At 38.1% G+C, this 27,675-nt stretch overlaps 1 protein-coding gene across 5 annotated transcripts; it reads left to right on the top strand.

Moving 5' to 3' along the window:
* Positions 1 to 27,468, top strand: G2E3 (G2/M-phase specific E3 ubiquitin protein ligase). 5 transcript variants are annotated; one of them, XM_071557999.1, is made up of 16 exons: positions 1 to 56; positions 2,937 to 2,992; positions 4,482 to 4,579; positions 6,558 to 6,659; positions 8,483 to 8,607; positions 10,137 to 10,302; positions 10,967 to 11,073; positions 12,085 to 12,201; positions 13,629 to 13,753; positions 13,853 to 13,985; positions 14,636 to 14,761; positions 17,544 to 17,854; positions 18,515 to 18,696; positions 18,849 to 19,021; positions 21,217 to 21,410; positions 21,952 to 27,468. In XM_071557999.1, the coding sequence occupies exons 2-16, from the start codon at positions 2,956 to 2,958 to the stop codon at positions 22,182 to 22,184; spliced, it is 2,229 nt and encodes a 742-aa protein (XP_071414100.1). In that variant the 5' UTR covers positions 1 to 56; positions 2,937 to 2,955; the 3' UTR covers positions 22,185 to 27,468. The 5 variants fall into 5 exon arrangements, with proteins under 5 accessions (XP_071414100.1, XP_071414103.1, XP_071414101.1 ...); XM_071558000.1 differs by lacking the exon at positions 1 to 56 and adding an exon at positions 790 to 839; XM_071558003.1 differs by lacking the exon at positions 1 to 56 and adding an exon at positions 1,320 to 1,385.
* Positions 27,469 to 27,675: the final 207 nt, after the last annotated feature.

Here is a 27,675-nt window from a genome sequence, read left to right as displayed (position 1 = left end):
GGCACCGCTTCCGGCGGATGTTGGGGTTTGAATCGGCCGTCGGTTGGGGCGCGCCGGTGAGTGCTGGGGGGTCCGCGCGGGGCGAGAGCCGGGCAGTGCCGAGCCGTGCCGCGCAGTCTGTGCGGGGGCGAGAGCCGAGCCGGGCAGTGCCGAGCCGTGCCGCGCGGTCTGTGCGAGGGCGAGAGCCGGGCTGGGCCAGGCTAGACAGTGCCGAGCCGGGCAGTGCAGAGCCAAGCCGGGCAGTGCAGAGCCAAGCCGGGCAGTGCAGAGCCAAGCCGGGCCGGGCAGAGCCGGGCCGGGCAGTGCAGAGCCTAGCCATGCCGGGCAGTGCAGAGCCAAGCCGGGCCGGGCAGAGCCCTGCCGGGCAGTGCAGAGCCTAGCCGTGCCGGGCAGAGCCGTGCCGAGCCGAGCCGAGCCGGGCATTGCAGTGCCATGCTGAGCCGAGCCGTGCAGGGCAGTACCATGCGGAGCTGGGCCGGGCGGGCAGTGCCGAGCCGAGCCGGGTAGTGCCGTCCCGTCCCGCCCGGCCGAGAGGGAGGAGCCCCTTCCCTCGCCCAGCGAGGAGCGGCGGCCTCCCGGCGCAGACTGCGGGCAGTCGGCGCTGCCTGGCCCCGCCGCTGTATCTCATAACCAGCCAAAGGGAGCATCTTTCCCCGTCCCGTCACGCTGTCGGGAGGAGGAACCGGCGAGCGGCGTCCCGGGCAGACCCGGCCGTGCAGCCGCGGGCGGGGGTCGCGGCTCAGCCCCCCCCTGGATCCCGATCGGCGGACCCTCGGGACGGGGCGGGATGCGAAGGGACGGGCCTGTCTCGGGACAGGGCGCCGGGGAGGAACCGGCGGGTGAGCCGGAGACCCCGCCGTGTAAATTCGGGACACGAAGGGCGCACGGGTGGGCTCCGGGAGAGTTCCTTTGTTCCTATGCCGGGGATACCACGTGTGCCTGATACCGTCGCTCGTGGGGTTGTTTTTGGTTTTTTTTTCGTTTTCCATCGTTAAAGTCTTGAAACACCTTACGCCCCGGAGCAGTTAAATTTAGCAAAACCTGAATGCCCACTCGCAGGACTTTCACAGCCTATTTAGGCAAAGTAGACACCCATTAGTTACACTCTTTGTAGATACTGGGCGATAATGTGTTCCCTCTCGTCTTGCGAGGAGACTGATTGGGAATTCCGGTGTTCCTGGGAGAAGCCCTGTAGCACTTGTGTATGGCCCCTCAGTGGTTGTTCTCGCGTTATCACTTAACTTGTAAATTTGAACTTCGGGTTCATTTCCCTGAAAGAATTCAAGAAAAGTAGAAGGAATTGCAGGTGCGGGTGGTATAGTGATTTCCCCCCCTGTTTTGCTGGAGCCTCGGAAGGTGGTTTTCTTGTCTCCATTCACGTACAGGTAGGGTTTTTGTATGACCCTAGGACTTGGAGACTCTGAAACTGACAGTGACCATCCTGGGGAGATCCCGAAGAAAGAGAATGTGTGTGAACTTTGTTCTGGTCTTTTACTCCCTTTGTACCTGATTAAATATGTTTATTCCTTGGTCATTTAGAAAGAGGGAAGTGTATTTCTGTGAAAACTCTAATCGGTTCTTTCATCTGATTGTCCATATGGTATTTTTAATAAGAGCCTCTTCTCCTAAGTTGGTTGTGGTGCCTTTTGGTTTGTTTCTTTTTAGATCGCTTTCTGGCAAAGGTCTTCTATGTACAACTACTTGGTCCTCTAAAAGTGCAGTGGCGTAGAGCAGTTGCCTTATGCCTGAGACTTCTGCCTCCCTTTTATTTTTCTTTCTCAATACAACTCATATCCTAAAACTCCAGCAAAATTGCTGCAGTACTTTATTTGCCGTAGCTTGGATTAGCCTCAGGTTTCTTCCTGAAGGTGTTACCTGGCAGTCATCAAAACTAAATACCAGACCACCAAGTCTGTCAGGCTTCTGTTTTGGACCTTGGATTTGTTACCGGCTTCTTCCCTGCTCACTTCAGCCTGTGAGGAGGGATTCTCTGCCTACGTGAGATCATGCACGAATCTGCAGGCAATCATCACCCATGATTCTTGCCTTGCAGAACTTGGCTAATGCCTTCAGCTTCCTAAGGGAAGGCAGATCAAAGATGTACACATGTTTCTAGAAGGTTTTTGAGAAAGAATGATCATCTTAGTGCTGCAGTGAAGAAACAAGGTATTTTCTTTGGGTTTGGGTTTTTTTCCAAGGTGGTCTAGGATGCATGGCACACAGTAAGGGGCAGCTAATGTGATATTTGAAAGAAATGCCAGGTTAGGTCGGTGTTTTTAAATAAATTATTCTCCACTTCAGAATGTTAAATGGATAGTTCTAAGGGATGTAAATTCCCCTGTGTGCGTGTTCCAGTTTTGAATTCCTCACTTTTGTTTGTTTGGCTTTTTTGTGGATCAGGAATTCTTTGACTAGGCCAGAATCCTGCATTTGGAGTTCTCCAAACAGTGGAGTCTATATTCATAGTCACATCACTACACCACACAGTTATTTTTTGCTTCCAAGTTTTTCATATTAGTACAATATTTAAGTTGCAGCTGCTACAGAGCTTGTCCTTTGGACCATTATTTTTGGTGCTTAAAATTAGTAAGAACTTTTCTGTCCAGTTTAGTTTGTACATAATTAGCTGTTGCATTGGGCTTTATTTTCACTTTTGAAAATAAAATATATTGTTTGTTAGTATGGAGAAATATTTAAAAGTTACTGTATGTTTTGTTGTCCAGCAAAAAAATACTCCTAGGCCATTTGCATCCTGCTTTCTGAACCCTGTCTCTCACAATAACAGTCAAATTCTAATACTCTTTTATAATAATTCCTGCTTTTAGTTTACTGAGCTTATGCTCTTTTTTCTTAGTTTTAAATAAAAGGTAAAAGACCTATATAAGGGTTGTAAATGCAGTGGGTATATTTAAGACCTCGTTTCTTTTTCACGGCAGGCAGCCAGAAACATTCAGGATGAGTAAGCCAAATAATTTTGACATTCCAAGCACAGGTAAGTAAAGTTTTTGTTAAATAACTTCAGAAATATTTAGTCTGTATATATAATGCTAGTTATAACTAGTTTTATTTGGGCTCAAAGAAAAGTTGCGTTTTCAGTAATGAAATTATTGTGTCCAGTTCTGGCCTCCTCATTACAAGAAAGACAAGGACCTACTGGAGAGGGTTCAAGAGAGAGCAACAAAGATGATGAGGGGTCTGGAGCATCACTTACAAGGGGAGACTGTGGCAGCTGGGCCTGTTTAGTCTGGAGAAGTGAAGACTAAGAGAAGATCTCATTAATAAATATAAATACCTCAAAGGCGGGTATCAAGATGATGGTGCCAGACTCTTTTCAGTGGTGCTCAGTGACAGCACAAGGAGTAATGGCCATAAACTAAAACACAGGAAGTTCCACCTCAACATGAAGAAGAACTTCTTTTCATTGACAGTGGCAGAGCACTGGAACAGGCTGCCCAGGGAGGTCGTGGGGTCTCCCTCTCTGGAGACATTCAAAATCCACCTGGATGCGTTCCTGTGTAACTTGCTCTGTGTGACACTGCCCTGGCAGGGAGTTGGACTAGGTAATCTCCAGAGGTCTCTAACTATTCTGTGAAACTGTGTTGGAACCACTTGTCTCAAGAAATTAAAAAGAAATAACTTAAAAACTTCGTTGGATTGGTTTGCCGTAATTGGAATATTTTAAAACCCTGTTTTCTGCAGATGTTTTAACAAAGTAACCTTGTGAATTCAACCGCAAAGTTACACAGCTGTATTTGAGCTGTACCATTCAGGACTTAATTACTCCGAAGTTGAACCCCTTTTCTTGTCACTGTTATGACTGTTCTTGCTGTTAGAATATTGTAAATCTGTCTTTTATATATCTATTGGGAATTAAAGGGAAGCTGTTAAATGTCTGTTAGTGGGATAGGAACTTTAGTAAGTGGAAAATCCTCAATATTTTGGTTAATTCCAATGTCTCAAAACTTGAATGTCTTAAAAGCAATGGTAGCATATGACATGGCATTGTCAGGGTATCATTCACATGCTTTTCACCAAGGTTATCTCATAGGTAGACAAAGAAATGATTAAGGCAATTCATGGACTCTTAATATGATGATTTTATATACAATGCTAAAAGCAATTAGATATTTCACATGCACGTGGACACTTGGCCATTTGATATTTATCTTTAGGTGTTTGGGGAGGAACATTTCAGTTGGGAGCACAGTTTGCTTGTGAATTTAGCTTGACTTACAGACCTCTCCTGAGTCAGCAGGCTGGTGAAGTATTTTCTTTTTAGTAACTAGAGGAGGAACAAATAGTACCTTCTTCTGTATCTACTATAAAATTCAACATTAAGGAAAGGGTTATCTACTGTCCTTTATCCAGTAATCTACTTAAAGATGCATGTCATTAAAAGAGATAAAAGCTACTGCTCTGTAGCTGATCCATAGGAATTCCAGTATGGTCACTGTGATTATAAACATGATTCTGTGTTTTAGTCTGTGTTCTCTGTGGACGGACAGATGACTGCCCTGAAAAGTATGGAGACAAAAAAACCTATGTTGAATACAATCTCACTGTTCATTATTACTGTTTGGTAAGTTTGTGGTGTTGATATTGGAGTTTTCTGTTTTATCTGGGAAAAACAAATGCAAGTGCAACAAGTATTTAATAGTATTAACCTCCCCAGTCGTTTTAATTGCTTTGTTGTTGTAAAGCTGGAACTGTGAGCTTTAACTCATTTCCTTGAAGGCTTGTACTTGTCAGGTGAAGCAGATGAAATCAGTAAATCCCAGCAAGTCTTTATTCAAAGCTAAATTCTGTTCATGGTCCATTTAAATGAATTGCTTCATTAATTCTTCCAACCTATCCCTAGCGTAGAGCAGCGAAGGTGCATGCTAAGAGAAAGGGAGGAGTTTGTACCTACATAATCCCTTCTATAAGAAAAATGTAGTTTCAAAATTTGGAATGTGAAAATATCAGCCCTAAAGTAAAGAAAGGTTTTCTTTTTTCTCATTTAGTTTTTTTGTGGCTGTCAACTATTTTCTGAGGTTGAACAGAGCATTATAACACTCAATAATCCTACTTCTCAGTTAGGTAATATGTACCCTACTGATTACATTGCTACCATACCACTAATAGTAAAAGTTTGTAATTTAAATAAAGCTATGAATATAAACTGCAGTCGATTACATTGGTTATCACACTTGACCTTTTTCCAGATTCGTGTTCTTAAAGGTATACTTCAGCTACCTCTCAAATTCTAAATTTTTGCAGGTCCTTAAAAAAAGAAAAAAACCACCCAGATTTTTATTTTGTTAATAAAAAAGTTTGAATTTTTTTGCCCAAGTTTGAAAAAAGTTTCAAGAGTATCAGGAGTAAGTTGAGGGGTATGTTTTCTCAACAAGTTCTTTGAGGAGTGTGGATTGCAGGTGGCCTAATAGGTTGGATACTGAATCCTTTAAAGACTAGGGAGAGTGGAGGCTTTCTAAAGTTACAAAGGTAGAAATAAGTTACAAAGGTAGAATTTCATTTTCTTAAATAATTTTTAAAGCAGCTGGATGGAAATTAGGTCTGTTTGCATTACTTTTGTCTGATATATAAGGCCATATGATATGGTACAAAGAAGTTGTATGCTGATGGAGCAGAACAGCTAGGAAAGGGCATGCTTGCAACACTGAGCCTTTATATTTTTATTTCAGGAAGCTCATCACAGTATCTTTTACCATTTTTGTCTCTCCTTTAAAAGCAAGCAAACAAAATCCTGTGATTTTACTTAAATATGGTGTATGTTAGATAAGAAAAGAGTTCAAGAAAGATGCCCATTAGTGGTGCAGTTTCATTTCTCTTTGCCAAATGTCTCACAATTGGAAAAATACATTTAATTTGTCTTGGTATATAATTTTACATTTATTTGACTAAAATATTGATAAAACTGTACTTTAAATGGTACTATGTTGAAATTATAAAATGAGATTGTAAAGAAGATATAGAAGGCATTGAGTTGTGAAACTGTATAATTATTTGAAGATTGTGATGTAGCTACCTAACTAACTTTAATCCAAAATATGATCAGGCTCTTTTGATTTGCCTAGTTTCTTGATTCTGTTTATTTAAATCTCCTCTAAAGCAAATTACTTTTCTTCTTAGGTGGCACTTCAGTACAGTTACTTCCTACTGTGCTTCATTATCTCCACATCGCAATTGTCATTCGTATTAACTAAGCTAATCTAATTTTTCTTCCTCTGTGCTAAAAGTAATTGTTCGACAATTACCTGAATAGTCCTGTATACTTCAGAAAGGAAAGCAAGATACACTATCTTGTGCTTTACAGTATTACACAATACTTCAGTGTTATGATATATTTATTTTCATGTTACTAGTTACTATTCCCTACTGTCACTGTTATATCAGACAGAAATATGTAGATGTTTTGGATCAGCTTTTTAATCATTAAAATGTTTACATACAAGATTTGTTAGACTAAACTTCTCTCTTACTTGACAAGCACAGTGTATGTAATTTTAAATCTTTAGGTAGGTGAATGTTTTAATATGCTTAATTTGTTTTCATAGTTGATGTCAAGTGGCATTTGGCAGAGAGGGGAAGAAGATGAAGGTGTAGATGGATTCTTAATCACAGATATTAGAAAAGAAGTAAATAGAGCTGCAAAACTGGTAAGAATGATGATGTCTTTGGTATGATCCAAAGGGGAAGAGTAGCTTTTAAGTCCACTTAGTATTGGCTGTGGGGTTTTTCTTTTCTTTCTCCAATGGGCAGTGTGCTGAGCCCATTCAAGAATCTGAATTTTACATTTGAGTAACATGTGTATTGGGTTCATGGAAGTCACAAGGTAAAAATAAAACCTGCAGAAGTTGTGACAATCCACCCTTTAGAGGAAGGAAGCGCCTTAGATTCATAAATGCTTGTTGGGCAAAAGGAACCACGAAAGTCAGGGGGGCTGCAAACAGCTGGAAAGTTTTATTAGTAAATTACATACTTGGAATGGAAATTGATATGTTAGTCCTTGACCTGCTGTATAAGTACAGAGCAGGGAGTTTTGGATAAAGGGGTAGGCCAAAAAGGAAGAGAGAAATTGAAAAGGGAAAGATGAATTAAAGAATAGGAAAGGAGGAAAAGAGAGGAATCAAGAAAGAAAGAGACAAGAAGATAGAGAAAGATTATAAGTCCTGGTTCCAGCCTTGATCCAGCTGAAGGAATGTCAGTCCTGGTTTCAGCATCTATCCCACTGATAAGTGTTCATCCAACTGTGCCAGTCCAGCTGAAGAGATGTCCTGGGGCTACTGTCTGGGATGGGGAGGGAGAGTATTTTTTATGGACAAGTTTCTCTACCAGAAAGATGGATTTCTCTGCCCTAAAGATAAGTTTCTTGCTTTCTATGTAAATTGTTTTATCACATGCAGTCCATTCTTTCAGGCCCTTCTGGAAATGGGTCAGAGGGCTTTGGGGTACTTGGTGTTAATCCCACCATGCCCACATCCCTCCAGTCATTCCTATGCTTGCACTGTTCTGTACTGTAGTTCTTTCTTAAAGAAAAAAGTTCCCCTATCTTTGCCTGGCCTCCCTTTTCCTGTTAATGCCAATAGTCTTTGGTTATTACCAAACAACTCTTGTCTTATATTAGTAATGGTCTTTGGTTGGCTCCATAGCCATACAGTTATTAGTGTTTGAGACGTGCACATTAGCCTTTTATCTTCTGGGAATCAAGAGCTCAAAGGCTCTCACTTTGGACCACCCTTTTTAGGGTGCGAGTAGGATTTAGTCAGAGTAATTTTCCATCCTGGCCACAGTTTGAGTCAGTAACTTTCTTTGAAGGTTCAGTAACAAAAGCATTATTCCTCTTGGGTTGCTACTCAGGTAAGGAAAATAAGTTTCCAAAGCTGTTAGTTAAAAAACAAGATCTCATTAGTCAAGTGTTAGTTCTTGAGAACAGTGTTTCTGATGAGCTGGAGAGAGGTTTAGTCCAGGTGCAGTTTATCAAGGCCAAGGTCTAAAGAGCATTTCTCAGATCATAGTGTGGCCACAGGGTGGGGATGCACTACTGCAATCCATCCAGCAACTAAAGTCAGCTTTTCTGGGCCTCTAAAGTTTGTAAATATTTTTATTCCCAGGGTATGTTGCAGATAAATAAAGAACAGCAAATTACAGTTTTATAATACCTCATGATATTGTGGTGAGCCTCAAGCTGACAGTATATAATTTTAGATGCGACTAAACTATGGGTACTGGTAAAATAACTTGTATTTTACCTTGCATGTCACAAGACAATATGCATATAAACCAACACATAAAGTCGGAAATAACTATATATGTTTACTCTTTGAAACAGAGCTAAACCACATAAGTCTTGTCAAAGTTGTAATCTTCTAGCTGATATTCTGTTTTACACGCTTTTTATAATTTTTCTATTGATTTAATTCCTGTAATTTTACTTGGACTTTAGGTATTAATATTCTGTTATTTCTAAAATTATTTTTAGAAATGTAATATCTGTAAGAAAAAGGGTGCTTCGATTGGATGTGTCACTCCCAAATGCAAACGAAGTTACCATTTTCCTTGTGGAATACAAAGAGAATGCATTTTCCAGTTCATGGAAGACTTCAGGTGAGTTTTGGGCTTTAGTTGCTTTTACTTTTTTAATTCATTGTATTTATATAGGAGATGATTTGGTTTTTCTCATGGCTTGTTATTGAATAGGCTGTTAATTATAAATGACACTGGGTTATCTAGGAAAAAGTACTGTACAGACAGAAGGGCCAAACAGTTATATTGCATATCTAGTTCCTAGAAACTAATTTCTCAGCACTTTTAAATATATAACTTAATGCTTCTACAAGTAGTTAAATTGTTTATAAAACTGAGCATTAAACTCTAAACTCTGAAATAAACTGCATAATGATTGATTTGAATTTTTTGTTTGCCATTGTCATGTGCCTTTGTTGAAATGGTGGAGGTTTTGCTACCTATGTCTCTCAGCAGTCAAAACACACTGTATGCCATTGTGTTGTGTTTCAAAGCTTATTGGAGATGGAGGAGAAAGGAATTTAATATCAAATGTCTAAAAAATGTTTTATTTTCTTTTACTATTACCTGTCGAGCATCTTGGTTGTAGTCAAAATACTTAAGTGCATTATTCTGCCTATTGTGAACTGAGTTTGTAGGGTGGATGGATTCAACTCTGGCAGACCCTTCAACTTAAAAAACAACTCATGTTACATCAAGCACATGTAAAGATACTGCAGTTTCAGAAAGGTTTCTTCTAGAGCTGCACTTCTTTAGATGTCTTATGTCTTTGAAAATTGTTAAATTATAAAATTTATCACACTACCCAGACTTCTGAATCAATATGCAAACTCAAAATTTCTTGTTTAATGTCATGGTAACATTGAAATACAGGAAAAACTAAGTTCTGAGGACAGAAACACATTATTTGGACCAAAAGAAATTTTGAGAGAAAGGACATACATAATCTCTTGTATTTACAGAGCACCAGTTGGCAACATGCTGATTCCTTACTATCATTCTGTTGACTTGTTCTATTAGATATAGTATTTGTTTATATATGTTGTGGTTTAACCCAGTCAGGCAGAAGAGCACCACACAGCTGTTTGCTCACTACCTCCAACAGAATCAGGGAGAGAATTGGAATGGTAAAAGGAAGAAAATCCTTGTGTTGAGATAAAGACAGTTTAAGTAAAGCAAAAGTTGTGCACAAAAGCACAGCAGGAAAAGGAATTCATTCACTGTTTCCCATCAGCAGAGAGGTGTTCACCCATCCCCAGGAATGCAGGGCTTCATCATGTGAAGCAATTCATGTCTCCCCTTCCTCCTTTTTTCCCCCAGTTTTATTGCTGAGCTTGATGCCATGGTATGGAATATCCCTTTGGTCTGTTGGGGTCATATGTTCTGACTGCATCCCCTTCCCGTTTGTTGTGCTCTCTCTCCCAGCTTGTTTGTTGGTGGGGTGAGAAACAGAACAGGTCTGGACTCTGCACAGGCACTGCTTAGCAGTATTTAAAACATCCCAGTACTATCAACACTGTTTTCATCACAATTTCAAACACAGCACCATAGAAACTGCTATTAAAAATTTATGTTGTACTGATAAGGGAACCATAAATTATTATTTTTAGATCTTACTGTTGGGCACATAAACCAGTCCAAACTCTTATGGATAAAGAGCCTAGAGGAGCTTCACAGTGTACAATATGCTTGGATTTGGTTGAACATCTTCCAGCGTACACTGTATTGAAAAGTCCCTGCTGTAAAAATGCTTGGTTTCATCGAGAATGCTTGCAGGTAACTGTTTTGTGTCTTTGCATTCATGGAGATCACATTTCTTTTTTCTGTGTAAGAATAATGGAACAGTTCCTTAAAATTTGTGAGAAACTGATTAGTGTTAATGGAGGTAGTTGGTATGGAAATACACTTGGTTAGAAGGAAAATGTTGAAATTGTGTTACAGAGACAAAAGGATTTGGGTTTTTTAATATTTTTCTCCCCCTCGCCCCATCATTTCTATATGTGGGCTACACACTTCGTGCTTTCACTTATTTTTCAGAACTGAAATTCAGCCTAGGTAGTTGCTCTCTTGCAAGTCATTATGTGCAGAATCAGAATGCTAAAAATATCATTTGTCCATCTTTGGTTCTCTTTGCCTAAGTCCAGAGCTAGAAAAAGTTACGATGTTCTTTTTGTAAATTTATTCTGAGTCTGGAGACATTTACTTGAAAAGGATTGTGCTTTTGTTTATGAACCTTATTCTAGCATGTGATCTCTTTCATTAAAAGGAAGAGAAAATGCTTGCCATTTGCATCAATGTCAAGTGACATCGTGATTGATGCCAGTTTTAGCATCCTTGAATAATGTTCATTGATATTAAGACATTATTTATTGGCATTTTAAGGATGGTAGTAATTCAATAATTGGTTTGGTTTTTTTGTTGTGTTTTTTTCTTGACACAGTATCAAGCTTTGAGCGCTGGGATATTTTTCTTTAGGTGCACAGTGTGTAATAACAAGGACAAATTTCAAAAAGAAATGTTGAGAATGGGCATATACATTCCAGAAAGGTAAGCAATTTTGCAAGTAATCACTCTTCTATAGAAACTTTGATAGGGTGCTAAAAAATTTTAATTTATTCTGTAGAACTGCATCTATAAATAATGTGAAACTTCAGTTCTACCTTCAGTTGTAGAATTCTTTGTTTTGGTAAGGAGTAGCCTGTTTCCTTTTAGTTATGCATAAAAGTTGGCAAAGGTCAAATTATCTCAAACATAAAACAGGAAACTCTGAAAAGTCATTTTTAATGCCATAATTCAACTAGGAATCCAATTAAAAGATGAAAACACTTCTTGAATACAATAATTTTGCCTTAACATAGAGGTTGCTCAGAAATGTGCTCTCTGTGCCCATTTTTTAATTTTCTGAATTTCTGTCCAGACAGAATTGTAATTGACTGATAACTCAGCAATACAGCTTGTAGTTTCTGCCAAGGTGTATTGCTAAGGACATGTTCCATAAGGATGTTCCACCACTTAAAGAGGCTCAATATATGACAGAAAGTGATCAGGATGATGTTTCTTTGTTAAAAGTGTTATTCTTTGGTAACTCTTAGTCTCTTCAGAGAGTAACAATAATTCCCTCTTGAAACAGAAGCTCAAGACTTTTGAGAGGAAGAAGAGTTAAAATACTAGATCAAGTTTGCCATACTGGCCTGGAAAATTCTGAGTTTACCTTTCATGAGCCCATTTTCAGTGGTAACTTGAGTAGATTGCCTAAACAAGTGTCCATATTTCCTGTGAGATAGAAAATGGAATAATATGAAACAGCAAGCATGCACTGAGGTCATGTGTAAAATAATAAATACTTCAAAGTAACTGTACACAAGAAGTCTCTCTGTATTTTATAGTAGGTTTTTAGTTACTTCTTTCCCCTCTCAGTTGTCTTAACTGTTGCTTAGAACATTGCATGGTTGAAATATATTCAGTATTTATTAGATACTCTATATTTCGAAAAAGATGTAACCCATTTAAACAACCTGAAATAGAGTTCTAATATCTGATCTTCTGCCTTGACTATAGGGATGCTTCTTGGGAACTTGAAGAGAATGCATATCAAGAGTTACTGCAATGTTATCAACACTGTGATGTTAGGAGATGTCTCTGCAAGGAAGGAAGAAACTATAATGAACCTGATAGGTATGATCCTTTAGCAGGAAAGTATAACTTACAATGAATTAGTTCTTTAGTTGTTTTGGTTGCTGCCTTTTATTATTATTATAATGTATTTAAATGCTTTCATACTTTTCAGCATCAGGTTTTAATGTGAAGCCAGTGCACTGTCTAAATAAAGTGTTTGTTTTACTCCATATAATCATATTCCAATACTAAATTTCTCTAATCAGGTTATGAAAGCCAGGAAACCCAATTTTAATGGATTATTAGCTATGTTTCTCATTTGATACATAGCTGAAATAGAATTTGTACATCAACATAACATGTAGATGAACATGTGCATAAATGAATATTGTGTCTTTCATTGAGTTTAATTCAGCAATTTAATAAGTGTTGAAATACTTAGAGCCTTCACAAGAAATTACTGTTAAAGTACTAGACTTAAGTGAAAATTCACTTACTCCGTAAAAGCTAGTAAGAGCAATCTAGTTGCATGCTGTCCTGCTTGCATGTGACTGGCAGCTAGAATGCTGTTGATAGTGTAATAAGAGGCTTGAGTGATCATGTGAAAAGCTTTATGCTACTCTACCACTTCATTTTTTTAATGAGTTCATTTTCTGCATGAATTCTTGTTTGTTTGTGTGCTTTTGAAATTTTTATCTTCCATTGGCATGAGTATGCCCAAAGCTGTCAGAACCGCTACTTTGATGACTTGTTTCTATAGCACTGTGGTGGTTACTCCCTGTAGACATCAGCTTTGCTTTATGTGGTCTTGACCAAGCATTGCTTGGTTGATTCATGGTATGTGTGCACCTCAGGATTTACTTTGCCTTTAAAAGTTGTACCTCAGGCTTCCAATATTTGAACTAATCAGTCACATTGTACCATTGTCTGTTTAAGCAAAATTGAAGAAATCTAAACAAAAGCCTAACAGATTAATGTAATTAATGAAGAGTCTTCTTCAGAATGTAAGAATAATCACAGCATCATAAAAAGGTTTGAGTTGGAAGGGAACTTTGTCCTATCACAACAGGCTCTGCTAAAATGTCTGTCCCTCAACACTTCAGTAGTTTGAATGTTTCCTGAGAGCATTCCTTTAAAGAACATTTACCATTTGGAAAAGCTGACTAGTGGATACCCCTTAAGATTTCCTAGCTAGCAACATGAGGAGAAAATATTGCCTGTAAACTATTGACTTCTTGGCAGGGGAGGACACTAACTTAGAGCTTTATTCAATGCAAGATGCTGGAACATGAGTAGCTTATTTTTTCCTGTTGCATCCAGATGTGAGTACATCTTACATGAAGAAAGATCTCTGATTATAATCAGTTCTACCAGACTGATAAAATTATGCTTTGTTAGTTTAGTGTCTGGATTACACTTACTATTGAATGGTCCTTGTTTGAACTTTTCTTCTGTCTAATACTAAATACCCAAGTTTTTAATTTTAGTAAATGGGAAATAAAGCGTTGTCAGTATTGTGGTTCTCGTGGGACTCATTTGGCCTGTTCATGTATGAAGTCATGGGAGGAAAACTGGGAGTGCATGGAATGCAGAAGCATCTTTGCAAAATCAGGTAAAGTTATGAATGTGATAGTAAATACTTAAATGATAACTTATATAAATGTGCATTACAGCTAGCAAATACACTAAATGACTATAATTAATCCTACAGGAAAGTATAGCAAACAGAAAAAGCGTTCTTGGGCTACCTCTGAAAAGACAAATGGGACAAATTGTTTGCTGGAAGGGCCACCTCCGAAGTCCCCTCGGCAGTCATCTGGATCTCAACGCAATTTTCTACTCCAGTGAGTAACTTTCTGTTTTCAAGCAGAAACTGATTATTACATAATATTTAAACACGAGGAGGTGATGGCTTATTCTGTAGGACAAACTTCTTACACTAAATTGCAAATTGAATAAAACTGGTGTAAAGTTTAGTGATTGAAGTTTTCCGAGTAAACTGCGAACGTGGTTAATTTGCTATAGTTAATTGGATTTGGTGGCCCTTTTTAGCTTGATGAAAATAGATCCTTGGTAAAGCAACCCTAAGAATCTAGAGGTAACTTATAATATAAAAATGGCAAAACTTTGTTTGCTTATTGGTTATTCCATTTCAATAGTGTTCCAGAAATATAACTACAGATGTTATATTAATGTTTCCCTCTGCTGTAATAAAAACTTATCAACTCTGTAGAAATTAATATTTTTAAGTGTTACTTACTGTATCAGTTAGGACTTCCATCTGCTCTATGGGATGCAACTAAAAACCTAAAACCACCATGTAGTGAAAATACCAGGTTGCTATTTTCAAAATTGTAGTTCAGACACTGAATGATAATGAAGGTAATGATATTCAGTACTGAAGCAGGGGCAAACTGTACTGCTACCTTCAAATAAGAAGTGTTTGTGCATTCTTCAATTTTATCTCTTCTTAAAATAGTGTTTTGGTTTATAGATCACCCAAGATACTGTACCAGAACAACTTCTCACCTTGCTCACACCCAGAATATCCAGCATCCAACAGAGTGATGATGCCCTTATCTCCACTGATGTCAAATAGAAACTGGTCCCCGAGGCAGAAGTATTTTTCTTTTCTTTTTTCCTTCTGTTGAAGAGTAATCTAGCACATGGCTTTATACCACATTTCCTACAGGAAATTGAGGCAGTGGGATGTGTATTGTACATATGTGTTTGTGTGTGTGTGTATCTATAGAGAGATGGATAGATAAATAGATATCCACAGATTATGCTGAGTTGGAAGGGATCCACAAGGACCGAGTCCAAACCTTAGCCCTGCACAGGATCATCCTTAAGAGTCACAGAATCACAGTCACACCAAGTGCCTGAGGGTATCATCCAAATGCTTCTTGAACGCTGTCAGGCTTAGTGCTGTGACCACTTCCCTGGGGAAGCCTGTTCCCTCCTGGCTCCTGACTCATATTCAACTTGTCCTTGACCAGGATCCTCAGGTCCCATTCGATGGCACTGCTTTCCAGCAACTCATTCCCCAGTCTGTATGAACATCCAGGGTTGCCCCATCCCAGATGCAGAATACGGCACTTTCCCTTGTTGAGCATCATACAGTTGGTGATTGCCTAGTCCTCTAATTTGATCTCTCTGCAGGGACTCCCTGCCTTTGAGGGAGTCAGCAGCTCCTCCCAGGTTTGTGTCATCTGCAGACTTGCTTAATATCCCTTCCAGTCCTGCATCCAAGACATTTATGAAGATGTTAAGGAGCACAGGGCCTAAGATGGGGGCCCCACCAATGACAGGTTGCCAGTTTGATGTTAACCCATTCACTATTACCTTCTGTGCTCAACCCATGAGCCAGTTCCTCACTGAGCTCATGATGTGTTTATCCAGCTGTGTCCTGGACAGTTTGTCCAGAAGGATACTGTATCGAAAGCTTTATTGAAATCCAAAAAGATTACATCAGCTGGCTTCCCTTGATCAACCTTGTCATAAATCAGGTTTGGTAAGCCGGACTTTCCTCTCCTGAAGCCATGCTGGCTGTGACCAAAGACTGCATTGTCTTTCAGGTGTTTTTCAATACTTCCCAGAGGAATCTTCTCCATAACTTTACCAGGCACTGAATTGACACTGAGAGGCCTATAGTTTCTGGTGTACTTCTTGCCCTTCTTGCAAATCAGGACAACGTTCACCAGCTTCCAGTCAGCTGGGACCTCTCCAGATTCCCAGATGGCTCAAAAATCAAGAGTTTTTGTGATGACACCAGGCAGTTTTTGAGGATTCTTGGATGGATTCTACCAGGCCCCATAGATTTGTAGGGATCCATCTGAAGCAGCAGATCCTGCACAACTTCAGAGTGAAGTGGAAGTTAGTCATTCTCGTAAGTCATGGGCCTGGTCCGTCATCCATGTTGAAGACAGAGGCAAAGAAAGCATTCAACATCCCTTGCCTTGTCTCTGTCCCTGTTTGTGAGGTGACCATCCTCACCCTGTAATGGGCCAATATTTCTGTACTGCCTACTCTATTAATCTATTTGAAAAAAGTTTTATTGTCCCCCACATTTCTGTCCAGCTGAGGTTTGGCCACACAAGTTTTCTTCCTACAAGCAGCATATTTGTAGTCTTCTCATGTCACCTGACCTTGCTTTCATTGGGCATACACCTTCATTTTTTGCCTTATTTTCAAGAGAAGATTCCTTTTCAGCCAAGCCAGCCTTCTGCCTCATCTGATTGACTTCCAGCATTTGGGAATTGCCTGTTCCTGTGTCCTTACGATGTGATATTTGAAAAGTGACCAGCACTGAGGGACCCCAGCAAAAACATTTTCCCAGGGCACCTTACTTACTAATTCCCTGAGCAGCCTGAAGTCTGCTCTCCTCATGTCCAGAGCTGAGGTTTTACTGGCACTTTTCCTTCTCTCAACAAAGATTTTAAACTCAATCACTTCATGGTCACTCTGGCCAAAAGGGCCACCAATCTCCACTTTGCTCATGAGATCCATTCTGTTGACAAGCAGCTGATCAAGGAAGGCATCCCTCTCAGTCGACTCCCTTAGGACCTGTTCCATAAAGTTGTCATCCACATTTTTTAGAAACCTTATGGCCTGCATTGTACCAGCTGTGATACATGTATAGAGATAGATATCGATGTATGTATGTGTGGGTGTATATATATATAGTTACTGGCAAAACAGAATGGGTGCCCTGAAAACCTGGAGTCATAGCTTGATAAAGGCTTATTTATGAATGCTAGAGGGGTGCGAAGAGAAAAGGAAACCTGCTGAGAATTTTTAGGTTAGGTAGTGAGGGGATCAAAACTTAGAAATATATTCTTATCCTTACCAAAGTATGGCTAACTATTCTTTTGAATATAGGGAATAAAAAGAATGCTAATTACTGTCTTTTAATTGGATGTCTGCTGAATGTTCAATGTTTTTGCACTTGTACCATAGGAATAGTTTATGATTGTGTTGAAAACAGTTCTAAACCAACATATTTTAGTATAAAATATTCATTTTAAGGATGTAAAATTCTTTTTCTTGCTGTGAGTGGTTAATTTATGAATTCTACCTTATGTACTAAAAACTCTGATAAGGGAATTAGTTTCTTTAAGTAGATTGGGTATTTGGTCATTGAATTATGTAAATCACTACTTATTTTATGCCAGAGTAATTATTTCTACCTCCTTTTTTCTATTTCTTAGGGGTACTTTAAAATTTGGAGTTAAAATTTGAAAAATCTACCCTAAATATTTCACTGATATAATTTAGGCAATACCTGAATGTGCCACAGTATTTAAAGAAGTGTTCTTAACAGACTGTTAGTGTTTCCTGTATAACTGTTCCTAATTATGAATCAGATATTTAATCTGAAAATGCATGTAATTTTCTCATAGGCCTTTAAAAGAGCGAAGAAGGGAAGTTCATAATATACTGAAGGAGTTAAAGGTACAAGTTAATCCCAAAACAACAAGGCTTAACATCAACACAGAAAATATCTGGGAGAGTGCTTTAAAAGGATTTAGACAGCGCAGCTTCAGTCCTACAAACACCATTGAAATAAGTTTCACAAACTGCAAAAATAGATCAAAGACAGATACTTCTGCTGCATCAAGACACCAATTCTTCAAGTTATTAATGCATCACCTTCAGAATTCATCATTGTTTGAAGGCTCTTCTGCAAAGAATTTGTCCCTTGATTTTCAAGGTAATTAAATGCTTTGTTCAAAAATACATCGAGAACTAAGTCACTTAAAACAGTTTTTAGTCTTCAGCCAGCATGAGTGTCAGCTCTCAAGTATATTGATGGATAGTAATTGTTCAGGTTTGTGTTTGTTTCAATTCTAAAGGAGATTGGGGTGTGGATTTTTAATTAAAAAAAAAATTATTTTTGTTGGAAAAGTTGATGACAACAAAGGTAAAAATACAGCAAATAATGAGACTTGAAACTTTTTAATTAATGTCTTTGTTCTCTTCAAGTGAATTCCTTTCTTCCTGACTCACTTTCTTGGCTACTTATTTTGCTTTTCTTAAATTTCTAGGACATTATCTCTTACAGCATCCTCCCTAAAGACCCCAAGTTACCTTCTTTGAGTTTTTATACTTAAGAATTAAATGTGCATTGGGTACAAAGTAGAAAAAGAACTTACATCTCCCAAAGCTTGAATAGTGGCTGAAGAGTTGGAATAAAAGAATATGGTACTCCTATGTAAAAATGTGGTCTTATTCTTTCAACTATGAGGAGATGGTAAACCTCATTTGTTGCCTCTCCTAAAATAAGAAGAAATTGCATGACACTTGCTTTTAAAAAGAGAGGACCACAAATTATTTCTATGCATAAATAGTAAACACATTTTTCTATTTACAGCTGTAAAGGAAAATCTTTATTTTGAAGCTGGTAAAATGATTGCAGTTTCTCTGGTTCATGGTGGTCCATCTCCTGGTTTCTTTTCCAAAACATTATTTGATTGTCTTGTCTACGGTCCAGAGAATGTGAAGCCAGCTTTGGAAGATGTTGCTGATGTTGATGTAGCACAAACAATAAAAAGGGTAATGTGCAATAAGTTTAGTTTTATTTATTGTTTGAGACTGTATTTGGAGATAAAGACTTACTGAATAGAACTTTTGTTGAAATTAAAAAGCTTATTTTTCATGTATATACAAGCAAGTAGTTAACAAATTCCTGTCATCTTTTTATATAGATAAAATATGCAAATAGTCTGTCCAGCCTACAGTCTACAATACATGACTGCTATGAATTCCTTGCTGCTGCTGGATGTTTAAGACCTGTATCAGCTTTGTGTGATAAGAACATTCTGGTGAATGACATACTGATCCATCACGTAATCAAGAGAGTTATTTCACCTTTAGAAAGGTTTGTTTTGTTTGAGTTTTCATACTACTTGGGTTTTTTCCTCATTGAAACACTCAATGGTATTTTGCTAAAACTAACCTTCTCATGTTCTTACTTATTCTCCATTTAAACCAATGAAGTATACTGCAATTTTCAGTGGGTTAATTAGCAACTGTTAACTAGTTATTTAAACTGCAAGACTGAAATTATTTCTCTACGTATCTGCTCTCTTCCACTTCTTGGTCACGTTCCTTTTTTGACCTTGTGAAGAGGGCAGATTCACAGGTTTTAAACTTCTAAGTTTTTAACGCATCGATTCCAAAATTTCTTAATTCAGACTTGCTCAGATTTAGAATCTTTAAATTTTAGAAATGTTAAACATATGTTTCAAATTTAAATATGTTTCCCAGAGTTCTAATCAGGGAGTTTGAGTGCCATTAGGAGGGTAATAATGTCGACAAGTGCAAGTTGACCTGCTGAGAACATAAGCATTGCATTGATGTTTCCGTGAGGCAGCGATAACCTCATTAACTGGAAAAATTGCAGCTGTTGACTATTTGATTGGTCTGTGACCTTACTTCCAATCTTTTATCTGCTCAGTAAAAAGGCATTGGATGCTAATTTCTCTAACAAGTATAGCTAGATTTATACTTAACACATTTATAGTGTTAGCTTTGACAAATTTGAATCAACTGAATCTCTAAGAGCTATAAACACTAATGTTGAATGTGAGGATTTTTTTTAGAAAGTTCAGAGCAATTAGTCTTTCAGTCAAGGCCCTCTGGCATATTTGAACAACATATATGTCAGTTAAAAAGTAAAAGGTAATAATTAACCTGTTTGTTTATGGGGTAGTGTGATTTTGTGCATTTTTGGAGATGGGCTTTAATGTGTGTAAGTGAGCAGAACAAGAATTTAGTTGTCACTATCCAGGACTGAGGGTAACTAAAGGATTGGTCATTTTAGCTGTAAATATTCTACACCCCTGCCTGTACACTTTGAACATGTTTATTCTGAATTTTATTCATTTAGCCTATCAATATGTAAGAAATTATGAGTAAACACCTTAAGTTTTAATTATGATTTAACACGGTGGCCAAATTGTAAAGCCAGTGCTTGAAATATTTCTTGTCCTAGTGAACTTTGGGTTTGCTTTGGTTTGATTTTGTATTTGGAGAGAGGGATATGTTTAAATACATTTAGCTAAATTACAGAGTCAGATTGGTGTGTAGGTTCTGGAAGTCTTTTTCACTATCCCTGCTTAAGCCAGGCCACCTAGAACCAGTTGCCCAGGACCATGTCCAGACAGCTCTTTAATACCTCTGGATGGAGACTCTACAAACTCTCTGGGCAACCTGTGCCAGTGCTCAGTCACTTGGGCAGTAAAAAAGTGTGTCCTGGTGCTCAAATGGAACCTTCTGTGTTTCAGTTTGTGCTCAATGCCACTAGTCCTGTCACTGGGCACCACTCAAAAGAACTTATCTCCGACTTCCTTGCACGTTCCCTTCAGATATTTCTAGACATTGAGATTCTACCTGAACCTTCTCCAGCTCTCTCAGCCTTTCATCATAGGGTTATGCTCCAGTCCCTTGGTCATCCTAGTCATCATGTTCTCCTCCAGCATGTCCATATCCCTCTTTTACTAGGGAGCCCAGCACTGGACACAGCACTTCAAGTATGGCTGTACCAAGTGCTGAGCAGAGGTAAAGGATCATCTCCCTTGATCTGTTGGCACCACAATTCCTAGTGCAGCCCAGGATACTGTTACTTGCCTTTGCCACAGGGAGAAATAATAGCACATAAGCACATGCAGACTGCAGAAGCCAAGAAAAGGCTATCCTTAAAGGAATCTCATTTTGCCTAAGGACAAGGAATTTTAACTAGTTTTACGAAAAGTTGTTTGTAAAAAAGATTTGTTGTGATTTTACATAAAAGTTAAAATTAAACCTTGCACATACAGTCAAGTACCAGGAAATCTAGTTAATGTCTGCATATCGCTGGTATTTCATTCATCTGCTCCAAAAGCTTCATAGAAACATTTAGATTGTTAAAATGAGAGTTAAATTAGTGTTCTAAGATAAAATGGGACTACTATGTACACATTATTGGCAAGACTTGGAGACTGTAGATGGGGAAGATTTATTGTGTCCAGTCTTGCAGCTTTATAAGATGGAGAATTCTGATGCTTGGTCACTTCTTTTTTTCCCCCCTCCCAGTTTTAGGCAAGGTTTGAAAACCCTTGGTGTTCTAGAGAAAATGCAAATGCATCCGGATGCATTCTCTAGCATATTGTGCCACAAACCTGAAAGACTTTCAGCAGAAACTATTTGTGATCTCTTTACAATCCATTCCTCTGTGCATGAAAATAAAGGTGCTAATTTTTGGATGGGCTATTTGCAAGATGTGGAAAGTAAGTAATTCTATTTTTGTTTTGTTTCGCCCCTTCCCTGTTCAGGGTATTTAATTGGTGTATATACAAGGTTTGATTTATAGAGTTCAGTGAGACAAATAAATCAAGGTTTTGGAGTCAGGGTCAGTTCCTGATTGTTCTTCTTCCCCCACTTTCTTACTAATTAGAATTTCTGAAACTGTTGTCCAATTATAATCAAACTTCAGAGGAGTAAATATCTGAAAGACAAGAACTAGAACTCCTGTGTGTTTAAAAAGAAACCAAAACACAACCTAAATGATATAGAAAAATCCTCTCTTAGATAGTTGTCTAAAGTTTTAAAGACCACTGGTTTTTATCTTTTTCTTGCAGAAGTTTTTTCTCATACCTTAAGATTTTTCAGAAGTAAGCCAAGTGAATTTGCTTGCTCGACCTTTTCTTATTTAGCCATATAACTGCATATTTATTTGCCATATTGATCTCCTTTCATGTGTGTAGCATGCAGGATCGTCGTTTATGCATAATAGACTGTCAATGATAAAACCCAATCCTATTTTTTTAGGTGGTGAGTCTGCAGTGACGTTGGAGGATATTCTGCTCTTCATAACAGGTTCCTCTTCTATCCCATCCATTGGTTTTGATCCTGAACCTACTATTAGATTTTTGCGTATAAAGTATCCCATTGGAAACAGATTGCTGAATTGCTTAGAGCTCCCTATAACAAAGACATACAAGCAGTTTAAAAATAAAATGGAGCTCACCATCAGAAACACACTGAGAGCTGAAAGGGAATAAGTATTTTTGCTACTAAACTGGATGTTGGAAACTTCAATTTTCTGCAGGAACATCTGCTTCCAACTTGCTACTGTATTTTTGGACAATGTGCTCTCAGTCTTTTCCTGCTTTTCCCCCAAAGATATGCTAAAAGTAGTAATGTTGTAAGATGGAAAACAATTTTCAAAAGAAAATACACTTTATTTCTTGAATAATTTTCCTTTCGAAGTTGACCTTAACAGTCCTCGGTCTCTTGCAGAAGTACTTTCAATGTTTACTTTGGTGTAGATAGGCATTAATGTGACCAAACTCTATAACAGATAAGTATGTGGATGGTATCACATACTCCAGTAACTTATTTTTCAAAGGCAAATCAGGTACATTTTGAAGATAATTGCTGCAGAGCTTTGTCTGGAGTCAAATTGTGATGCAGTTCTTCAGTTCCATGTATATTTTTTTTCAGTAATTGTTTTTGTATTAATTCGTTTACATTCCTATGGTTCATAGAAACTTAAGTTAGGAAAGCTAAAATACTTGCAGTTTTAAGGTCATTGTGGTTAGTGCATTAAAGTTTTAATTAAGGTCTGGAGAAAGCCTAGGCAAAATAATACAACACAAGAACAAAATCAGATTGAATTTGTGTTTCTGTTGTTAAACAAAATCTTTGACATTTGCACATTTCTGCATTTTACTTGTCTGCATTCTACATACATTAGTTTTTAATCTCTAAGAGCCAAAATCACATAGAGCTAAAATAGTAAAAACTAGAAGTAAATCATGAATATGCAACAATAACTGGTATTTCAAAGTGAAATGCAAGAGTTAGACTTTGTTGCTGAGTATGAAAGTATAAAGAAGTTTGTTGCTCATTAGAACATGTAAATTTGTCTTCCATTGAAGTCAGTATTTTCATATGAATATGCGCTAAAGCTATTTGTTAAACTACAGGCAGTCTACCATCAAGCTTGTCTGGGCTCGACACTTTTCTGGCTTTTATTCTAAATTGTTCCTCATCAATTGTAAGTGCATTCTGAGCAACTTCAACTGTATAAAATATATTTTGGTGCTGCAGTATTTATATAAAGACCATTAAGCCATAAAAGATAAGTAGTGAAATTTCTACACAACACTTTACCGTTACTAATGCTAAAACTGAAATTAAATAGACATTTAAGTACATTTTTTAATATGTATGGAGGTCTCTGTTTTGAAATTACCATTGTTTCCTGTCAGTTTCACCACCTGTACTATAACATAGGTTGTGCTATAAATCTAATATAGATAGATATATATCTGTATATATCTCTGTGTATCCATATTCTTCAAAATACTGAAAAGTATTTGTACACTTTATTAATAATAGCTTGGGCTTAATTGAAAATACAAGCAGGATTGCTTTACTTTTGAATACGTTGGTGTAGTGGATTGACTGGCTGGACACCAGGTACCCACTAAAGCTGGTCTCTCTCCCTCCCTCCCCTCTGCAACTGGACAGAGGAGAGGAAAAAAACCCAAAAGGGTTCATGAGTTAAGAGCTGTGAGAGGTCACTTACTGATCACCATCACTGGCAAAACAGACTCAAAGTGGGATATTAATTACATTTATTACCAACAAGATCAGAGCAAAAGAGTGAGAAGTAAAATAATCTTAAAACACCTTCCCCTCACCCCTCCTTCCTCCCATGTTCTATGTCTGCCCCAGTGGTGCAGAAAGACAGAGAACAGGGGTTATGGTCAGTTGTTTCTGTCACTGTCAGGGAGAAGAGTCTTTCCCCTGCTCCCCTGGGTCGCTCCCACTGGAGACAGTCCTTCATGAACCTCTCTGGCGTGAGCCCATCCCAGGGGCAACAGTTCTTGATAAAACTGGTCCTGTGGGTCACTTCTCCATGGGGTGCAGACCTTCACAAACAAGCTGCTCCAGCCTGGGTACGCCACAGGGCCACAAGTCCTACCAGGGTAAACCTGCTCCATTGTGGGTCTGCAGTCTGTGGGCTGCAGGTCTCTGCCAGGACCCTGCTCCATCATGGGCCTCCCATGGGGTCACAGCATCCTTCATGCATCCACCTGCTCTGGCATGGGCTCCTACATGGGCTGCAGGTGGATCTCTGCACCCCAGGGGTGCTCCATGGGCTGCAGGGGCCTCAGCTCCAGTGCCAGGAGCACCTACTCCCTCTCCTTCTCCACTGAACTTGGTGTCTACATTGTTGTTCATGTTGTTCATATGTTCATGTTCATGTGTTCTCACTCCCTCTTCCCTTGCTGCAGTTTTCAACTGTGCGCAACAACTTTCTTTCCATTGTTACATATGTTTTGATGGAGGCATTACTGTCATTCCTAATTGGCTCAGCCTTGGCCAACAGCAGGCAGCTCGTCCTGGAGCGGGCTGGCATTGGCTCCATCAGACATAGGGAAGCTTCTGGCAGCTTCTCACAGAAGCCACCCCTGTAGCCTCCCTGCTACCAAACCTGGCCACAGAAACCAAATACACTTGGCAAGAAAGTACATCCACAGGAATTATAAATGGATAGGTGCTTCTGAAAAAATAGTACATACTAATCTGATTGCAGGTTCTGGTTTATGGTTCATTCTGAGTATTCCTCTAATTAATGAATTGTATTACTAAATGTTAATTACACAGCAGCTTACTGCAGATCAAGAACTGTAGAAGTGAGAGTCAAGACTCTGAGACTATGCTGTAAATGTTTAAAGATGAAGAGGCAGAGGGGTTATTTAAATTACACAGTTCATTTAACAATATGCAGGTGTTCTGAAATCTTTTTTAAACTGCTGCAGCTTCTCTTCATCCTGGGAAAGGCACTAATCTTTTTATATAAAGACCTATTTTCATCAATGGCTAACAAAAGTACACATGCCACATGCCATTTAATGTATTTTTTGTTTGTTTCAAAGTGTAAGGAAATTACTGCAACCCTTAGATCAGACATTTCTCACTACTTTCAAATGGCTAAAACAATCTCATCAAAATCCTGTCATTAGAAATTTAAGAATATTAGAAATTAACACAGGACTAGCAGTGGTTTTTGGTTCTTAGTCAAAAGCATATTAAAGTCCCCTTAAAAATAAATATATGAGCTCTTGGAGAATGTAATTTGACTTGTTTATATACTAGGTGTTTTCTCACTGTCTTTTAAATTTTTTTTCTCCAGTAATATTCCATGTTTCTCATCTCTGTATAGTTTTTGACTCACATTGTGCCAATAACTTCCTTGTATTCTTAGCCATCAGAAAGGTTATCACCATTAGAAGGAGAATGGTTTGCTGCAAATTTCCTTGCATAAAAAGGATTAATATTGTATGCTTGTGTTTTTAAAGTATAGCAATGAGTCTCCTACAGATTCTATACTTCCAAAGTTGGTAGTGTGCCTACTGCAGTATTCCTTTTTCTTGCCTAGTTAGACATGTCTGCTGTAATATTATATCATTTTTCTGTATGAAAAGTTACAGAACTTACAGAAGTAGGAAACAGTGTGAATAATTTTAATGGACAATTCTTGGACTTTTGGCATCTACAGTGGCAAGGGAAACTATTCAGAACCTGGAACTAAATGAACTGCATTTTAAAACCTTCAGTGGAGAAAGAACTATTAAGATAATGTGAAGATAAGGCTTCAAAAACATACCTGAGATTACAAAAACTAGAGTTCACACCTTTTATTGCTTATTACTTTTTAATTCAGCAGTTGAAAGGGTTTTATATAAAGGTAAAACTAACCTTTATGTCAGCTGTAGGAAATATTAACTTTCAAACTACCTACTATACAATAATATATCCAAACACTGAATTTGTGAAATCTTGTGATACCTAATATTGCTTGAAAGGGTTTATCTTACACAGAGTTTGTTCCCATTTTCTAATACTGATGTATGTGCATTCAGGACAAGTTTTCCTTTTTGTTGGTGTAATAAGCTCTATCTAGACATTCCAGTGTAAATCTTGATATATTCAGGTTTTATTTATCTCCTCTTTGCATTTTCAGCATTTATTTATATATAGACTAAAATTTATTTTATCTGTTCATTAGAATTTCACTAAATAAGCTGACTGCCAATTCATTGAACCACAGAAAGGTCTCTTGTCTTGAAAATGTAAGGGCAATTAACAGCTATAACAACCATCAGGTTTTTCATTGTTATAGCAGGTCACTGAAGTGCAATATTATCAAGTACTTTTCATTTTACATAAATATAACCTAAGGCACACCTGAAAATTAGGGAAGCTGCTTACTTTCATTATTTTTGTAACACAGAATAACTGCATACACATCAGTTGTGTGTTAAATATATTCTTACCGAATTTGCCTGGTTTGTAAGATTTGTCAGCACCACAAAAGAACTATTTCAGTCCTCTTAGTGTTTGGCCAAAGAACTTCACGTCGCAGCTTCTGCATCAAACCCTGAGCTTCCATCTGGATTAGCATATCAAATAAGATATTTTCTAGAGTGATAATTTTCTACTAAAGAATAATATATTACTAGGTTTAGTATGGTCTCTTTAACAATGCACATATAGGAGAAAACACCCTCAAATATTTTAGCTGTTTGAAAAGCAAAGGACCAAGAAATTTCAGTGACTTACTTTCACCCATTCAAAGGCTGCTTACCAGAAAAAGCTGTTAGCATTTTAAACTAATTGGTTTAAGAGTGAAATACAGTCAAAAGAACTTTGTTTATGATTAAAAGTCTAAGTCCTTCTGGGCTGCAGCTTGTGACTTTTTTCATTAAAATGTTCAGCCTTGTAATTGGAACACCCAAGGATTTTGAGAGTCATTAATTCACACATTCTGCATATGCATTTTGAAAATAGTATCAAGGAAAAACTGATTTTAAAATAGAAGGAAATGCAACTTTGGAGCCTACAAAATGTGATTTTCAAGTTTATCATAATTCTATATTATATGATAAAGTATTTTAAAGCTCAACCTTTACTGGTTTTTACCTAAGGGAAATCCTAGTTGGATAAAAGAAAAATTAAAATGCTCAAACTTTTGAAGTGTCAAATCAGATCTATGCAGAGAGTAATTTTCAAAATATTGTTTGCAAATACAACCAAGAAAACAATGCAACCCTCTGATTTTTATATTGTATAAACTGTGTTCTTTTTGAACTTAATTAGATTATTATGCAAGAAAATATATTTTGTAAATATATTTTAGTTCTAACTTGAACTGCAGGATCAGTGCCTGAACTATTGCATCTTCAAGCAACTTTATACCTGACAGGTGTAGCAACAGCATTGAATAATCAGTAATTGTGGGAAATGTTGTGTATATGTTCAAAGTGCAATAAAAGGTTAAATATGTAATTTCCTCTAGTGTTTTTGTTGATTTAAAGGGATTAGCCCTAGAAGTGTTGTCACTATTTTCTGTACTTTAATTGGTGTACCTATAGCTGTATATAACGTTCTATGTAGCATGTATATCCGGATGCCTTTGGGAGGGAGTGGGGCCCTTCCCACTGTGGGATTGCTGGAAGGGCATGGAGAGCCCGAGCC

The sequence above is a fragment of the Pithys albifrons genome, chromosome 6, assembly GCF_047495875.1.
Source record: "Pithys albifrons albifrons isolate INPA30051 chromosome 6, PitAlb_v1, whole genome shotgun sequence".
Taxonomy (NCBI): domain Eukaryota; kingdom Metazoa; phylum Chordata; class Aves; order Passeriformes; family Thamnophilidae; genus Pithys; species Pithys albifrons.
Note: the sequence above shows the minus strand (reverse complement) of the source record. Positions and strands in the feature narration are given on the sequence as shown.

What these genes read in the sequence shown, in the direction of transcription:
- G2E3 (XM_071557999.1), top strand. Translation starts at nt 2,956, where the DNA reads ATGAGTAAGCCAAATAATTTTGACATTCCAAGCACAG. An exon ending in TTTTGACATTCCAAGCACAG is followed by an intron (nt 2,993 to 4,481) that starts GTAAGTAAAGTT and finishes TCTGTGTTTTAG; the next exon opens with TCTGTGTTCTCTGTGGACGG. An exon ending in TAGCACAAACAATAAAAAGG is followed by an intron (nt 18,697 to 18,848) that starts GTAATGTGCAAT and finishes CTTTTTATATAG; the next exon opens with ATAAAATATGCAAATAGTCT.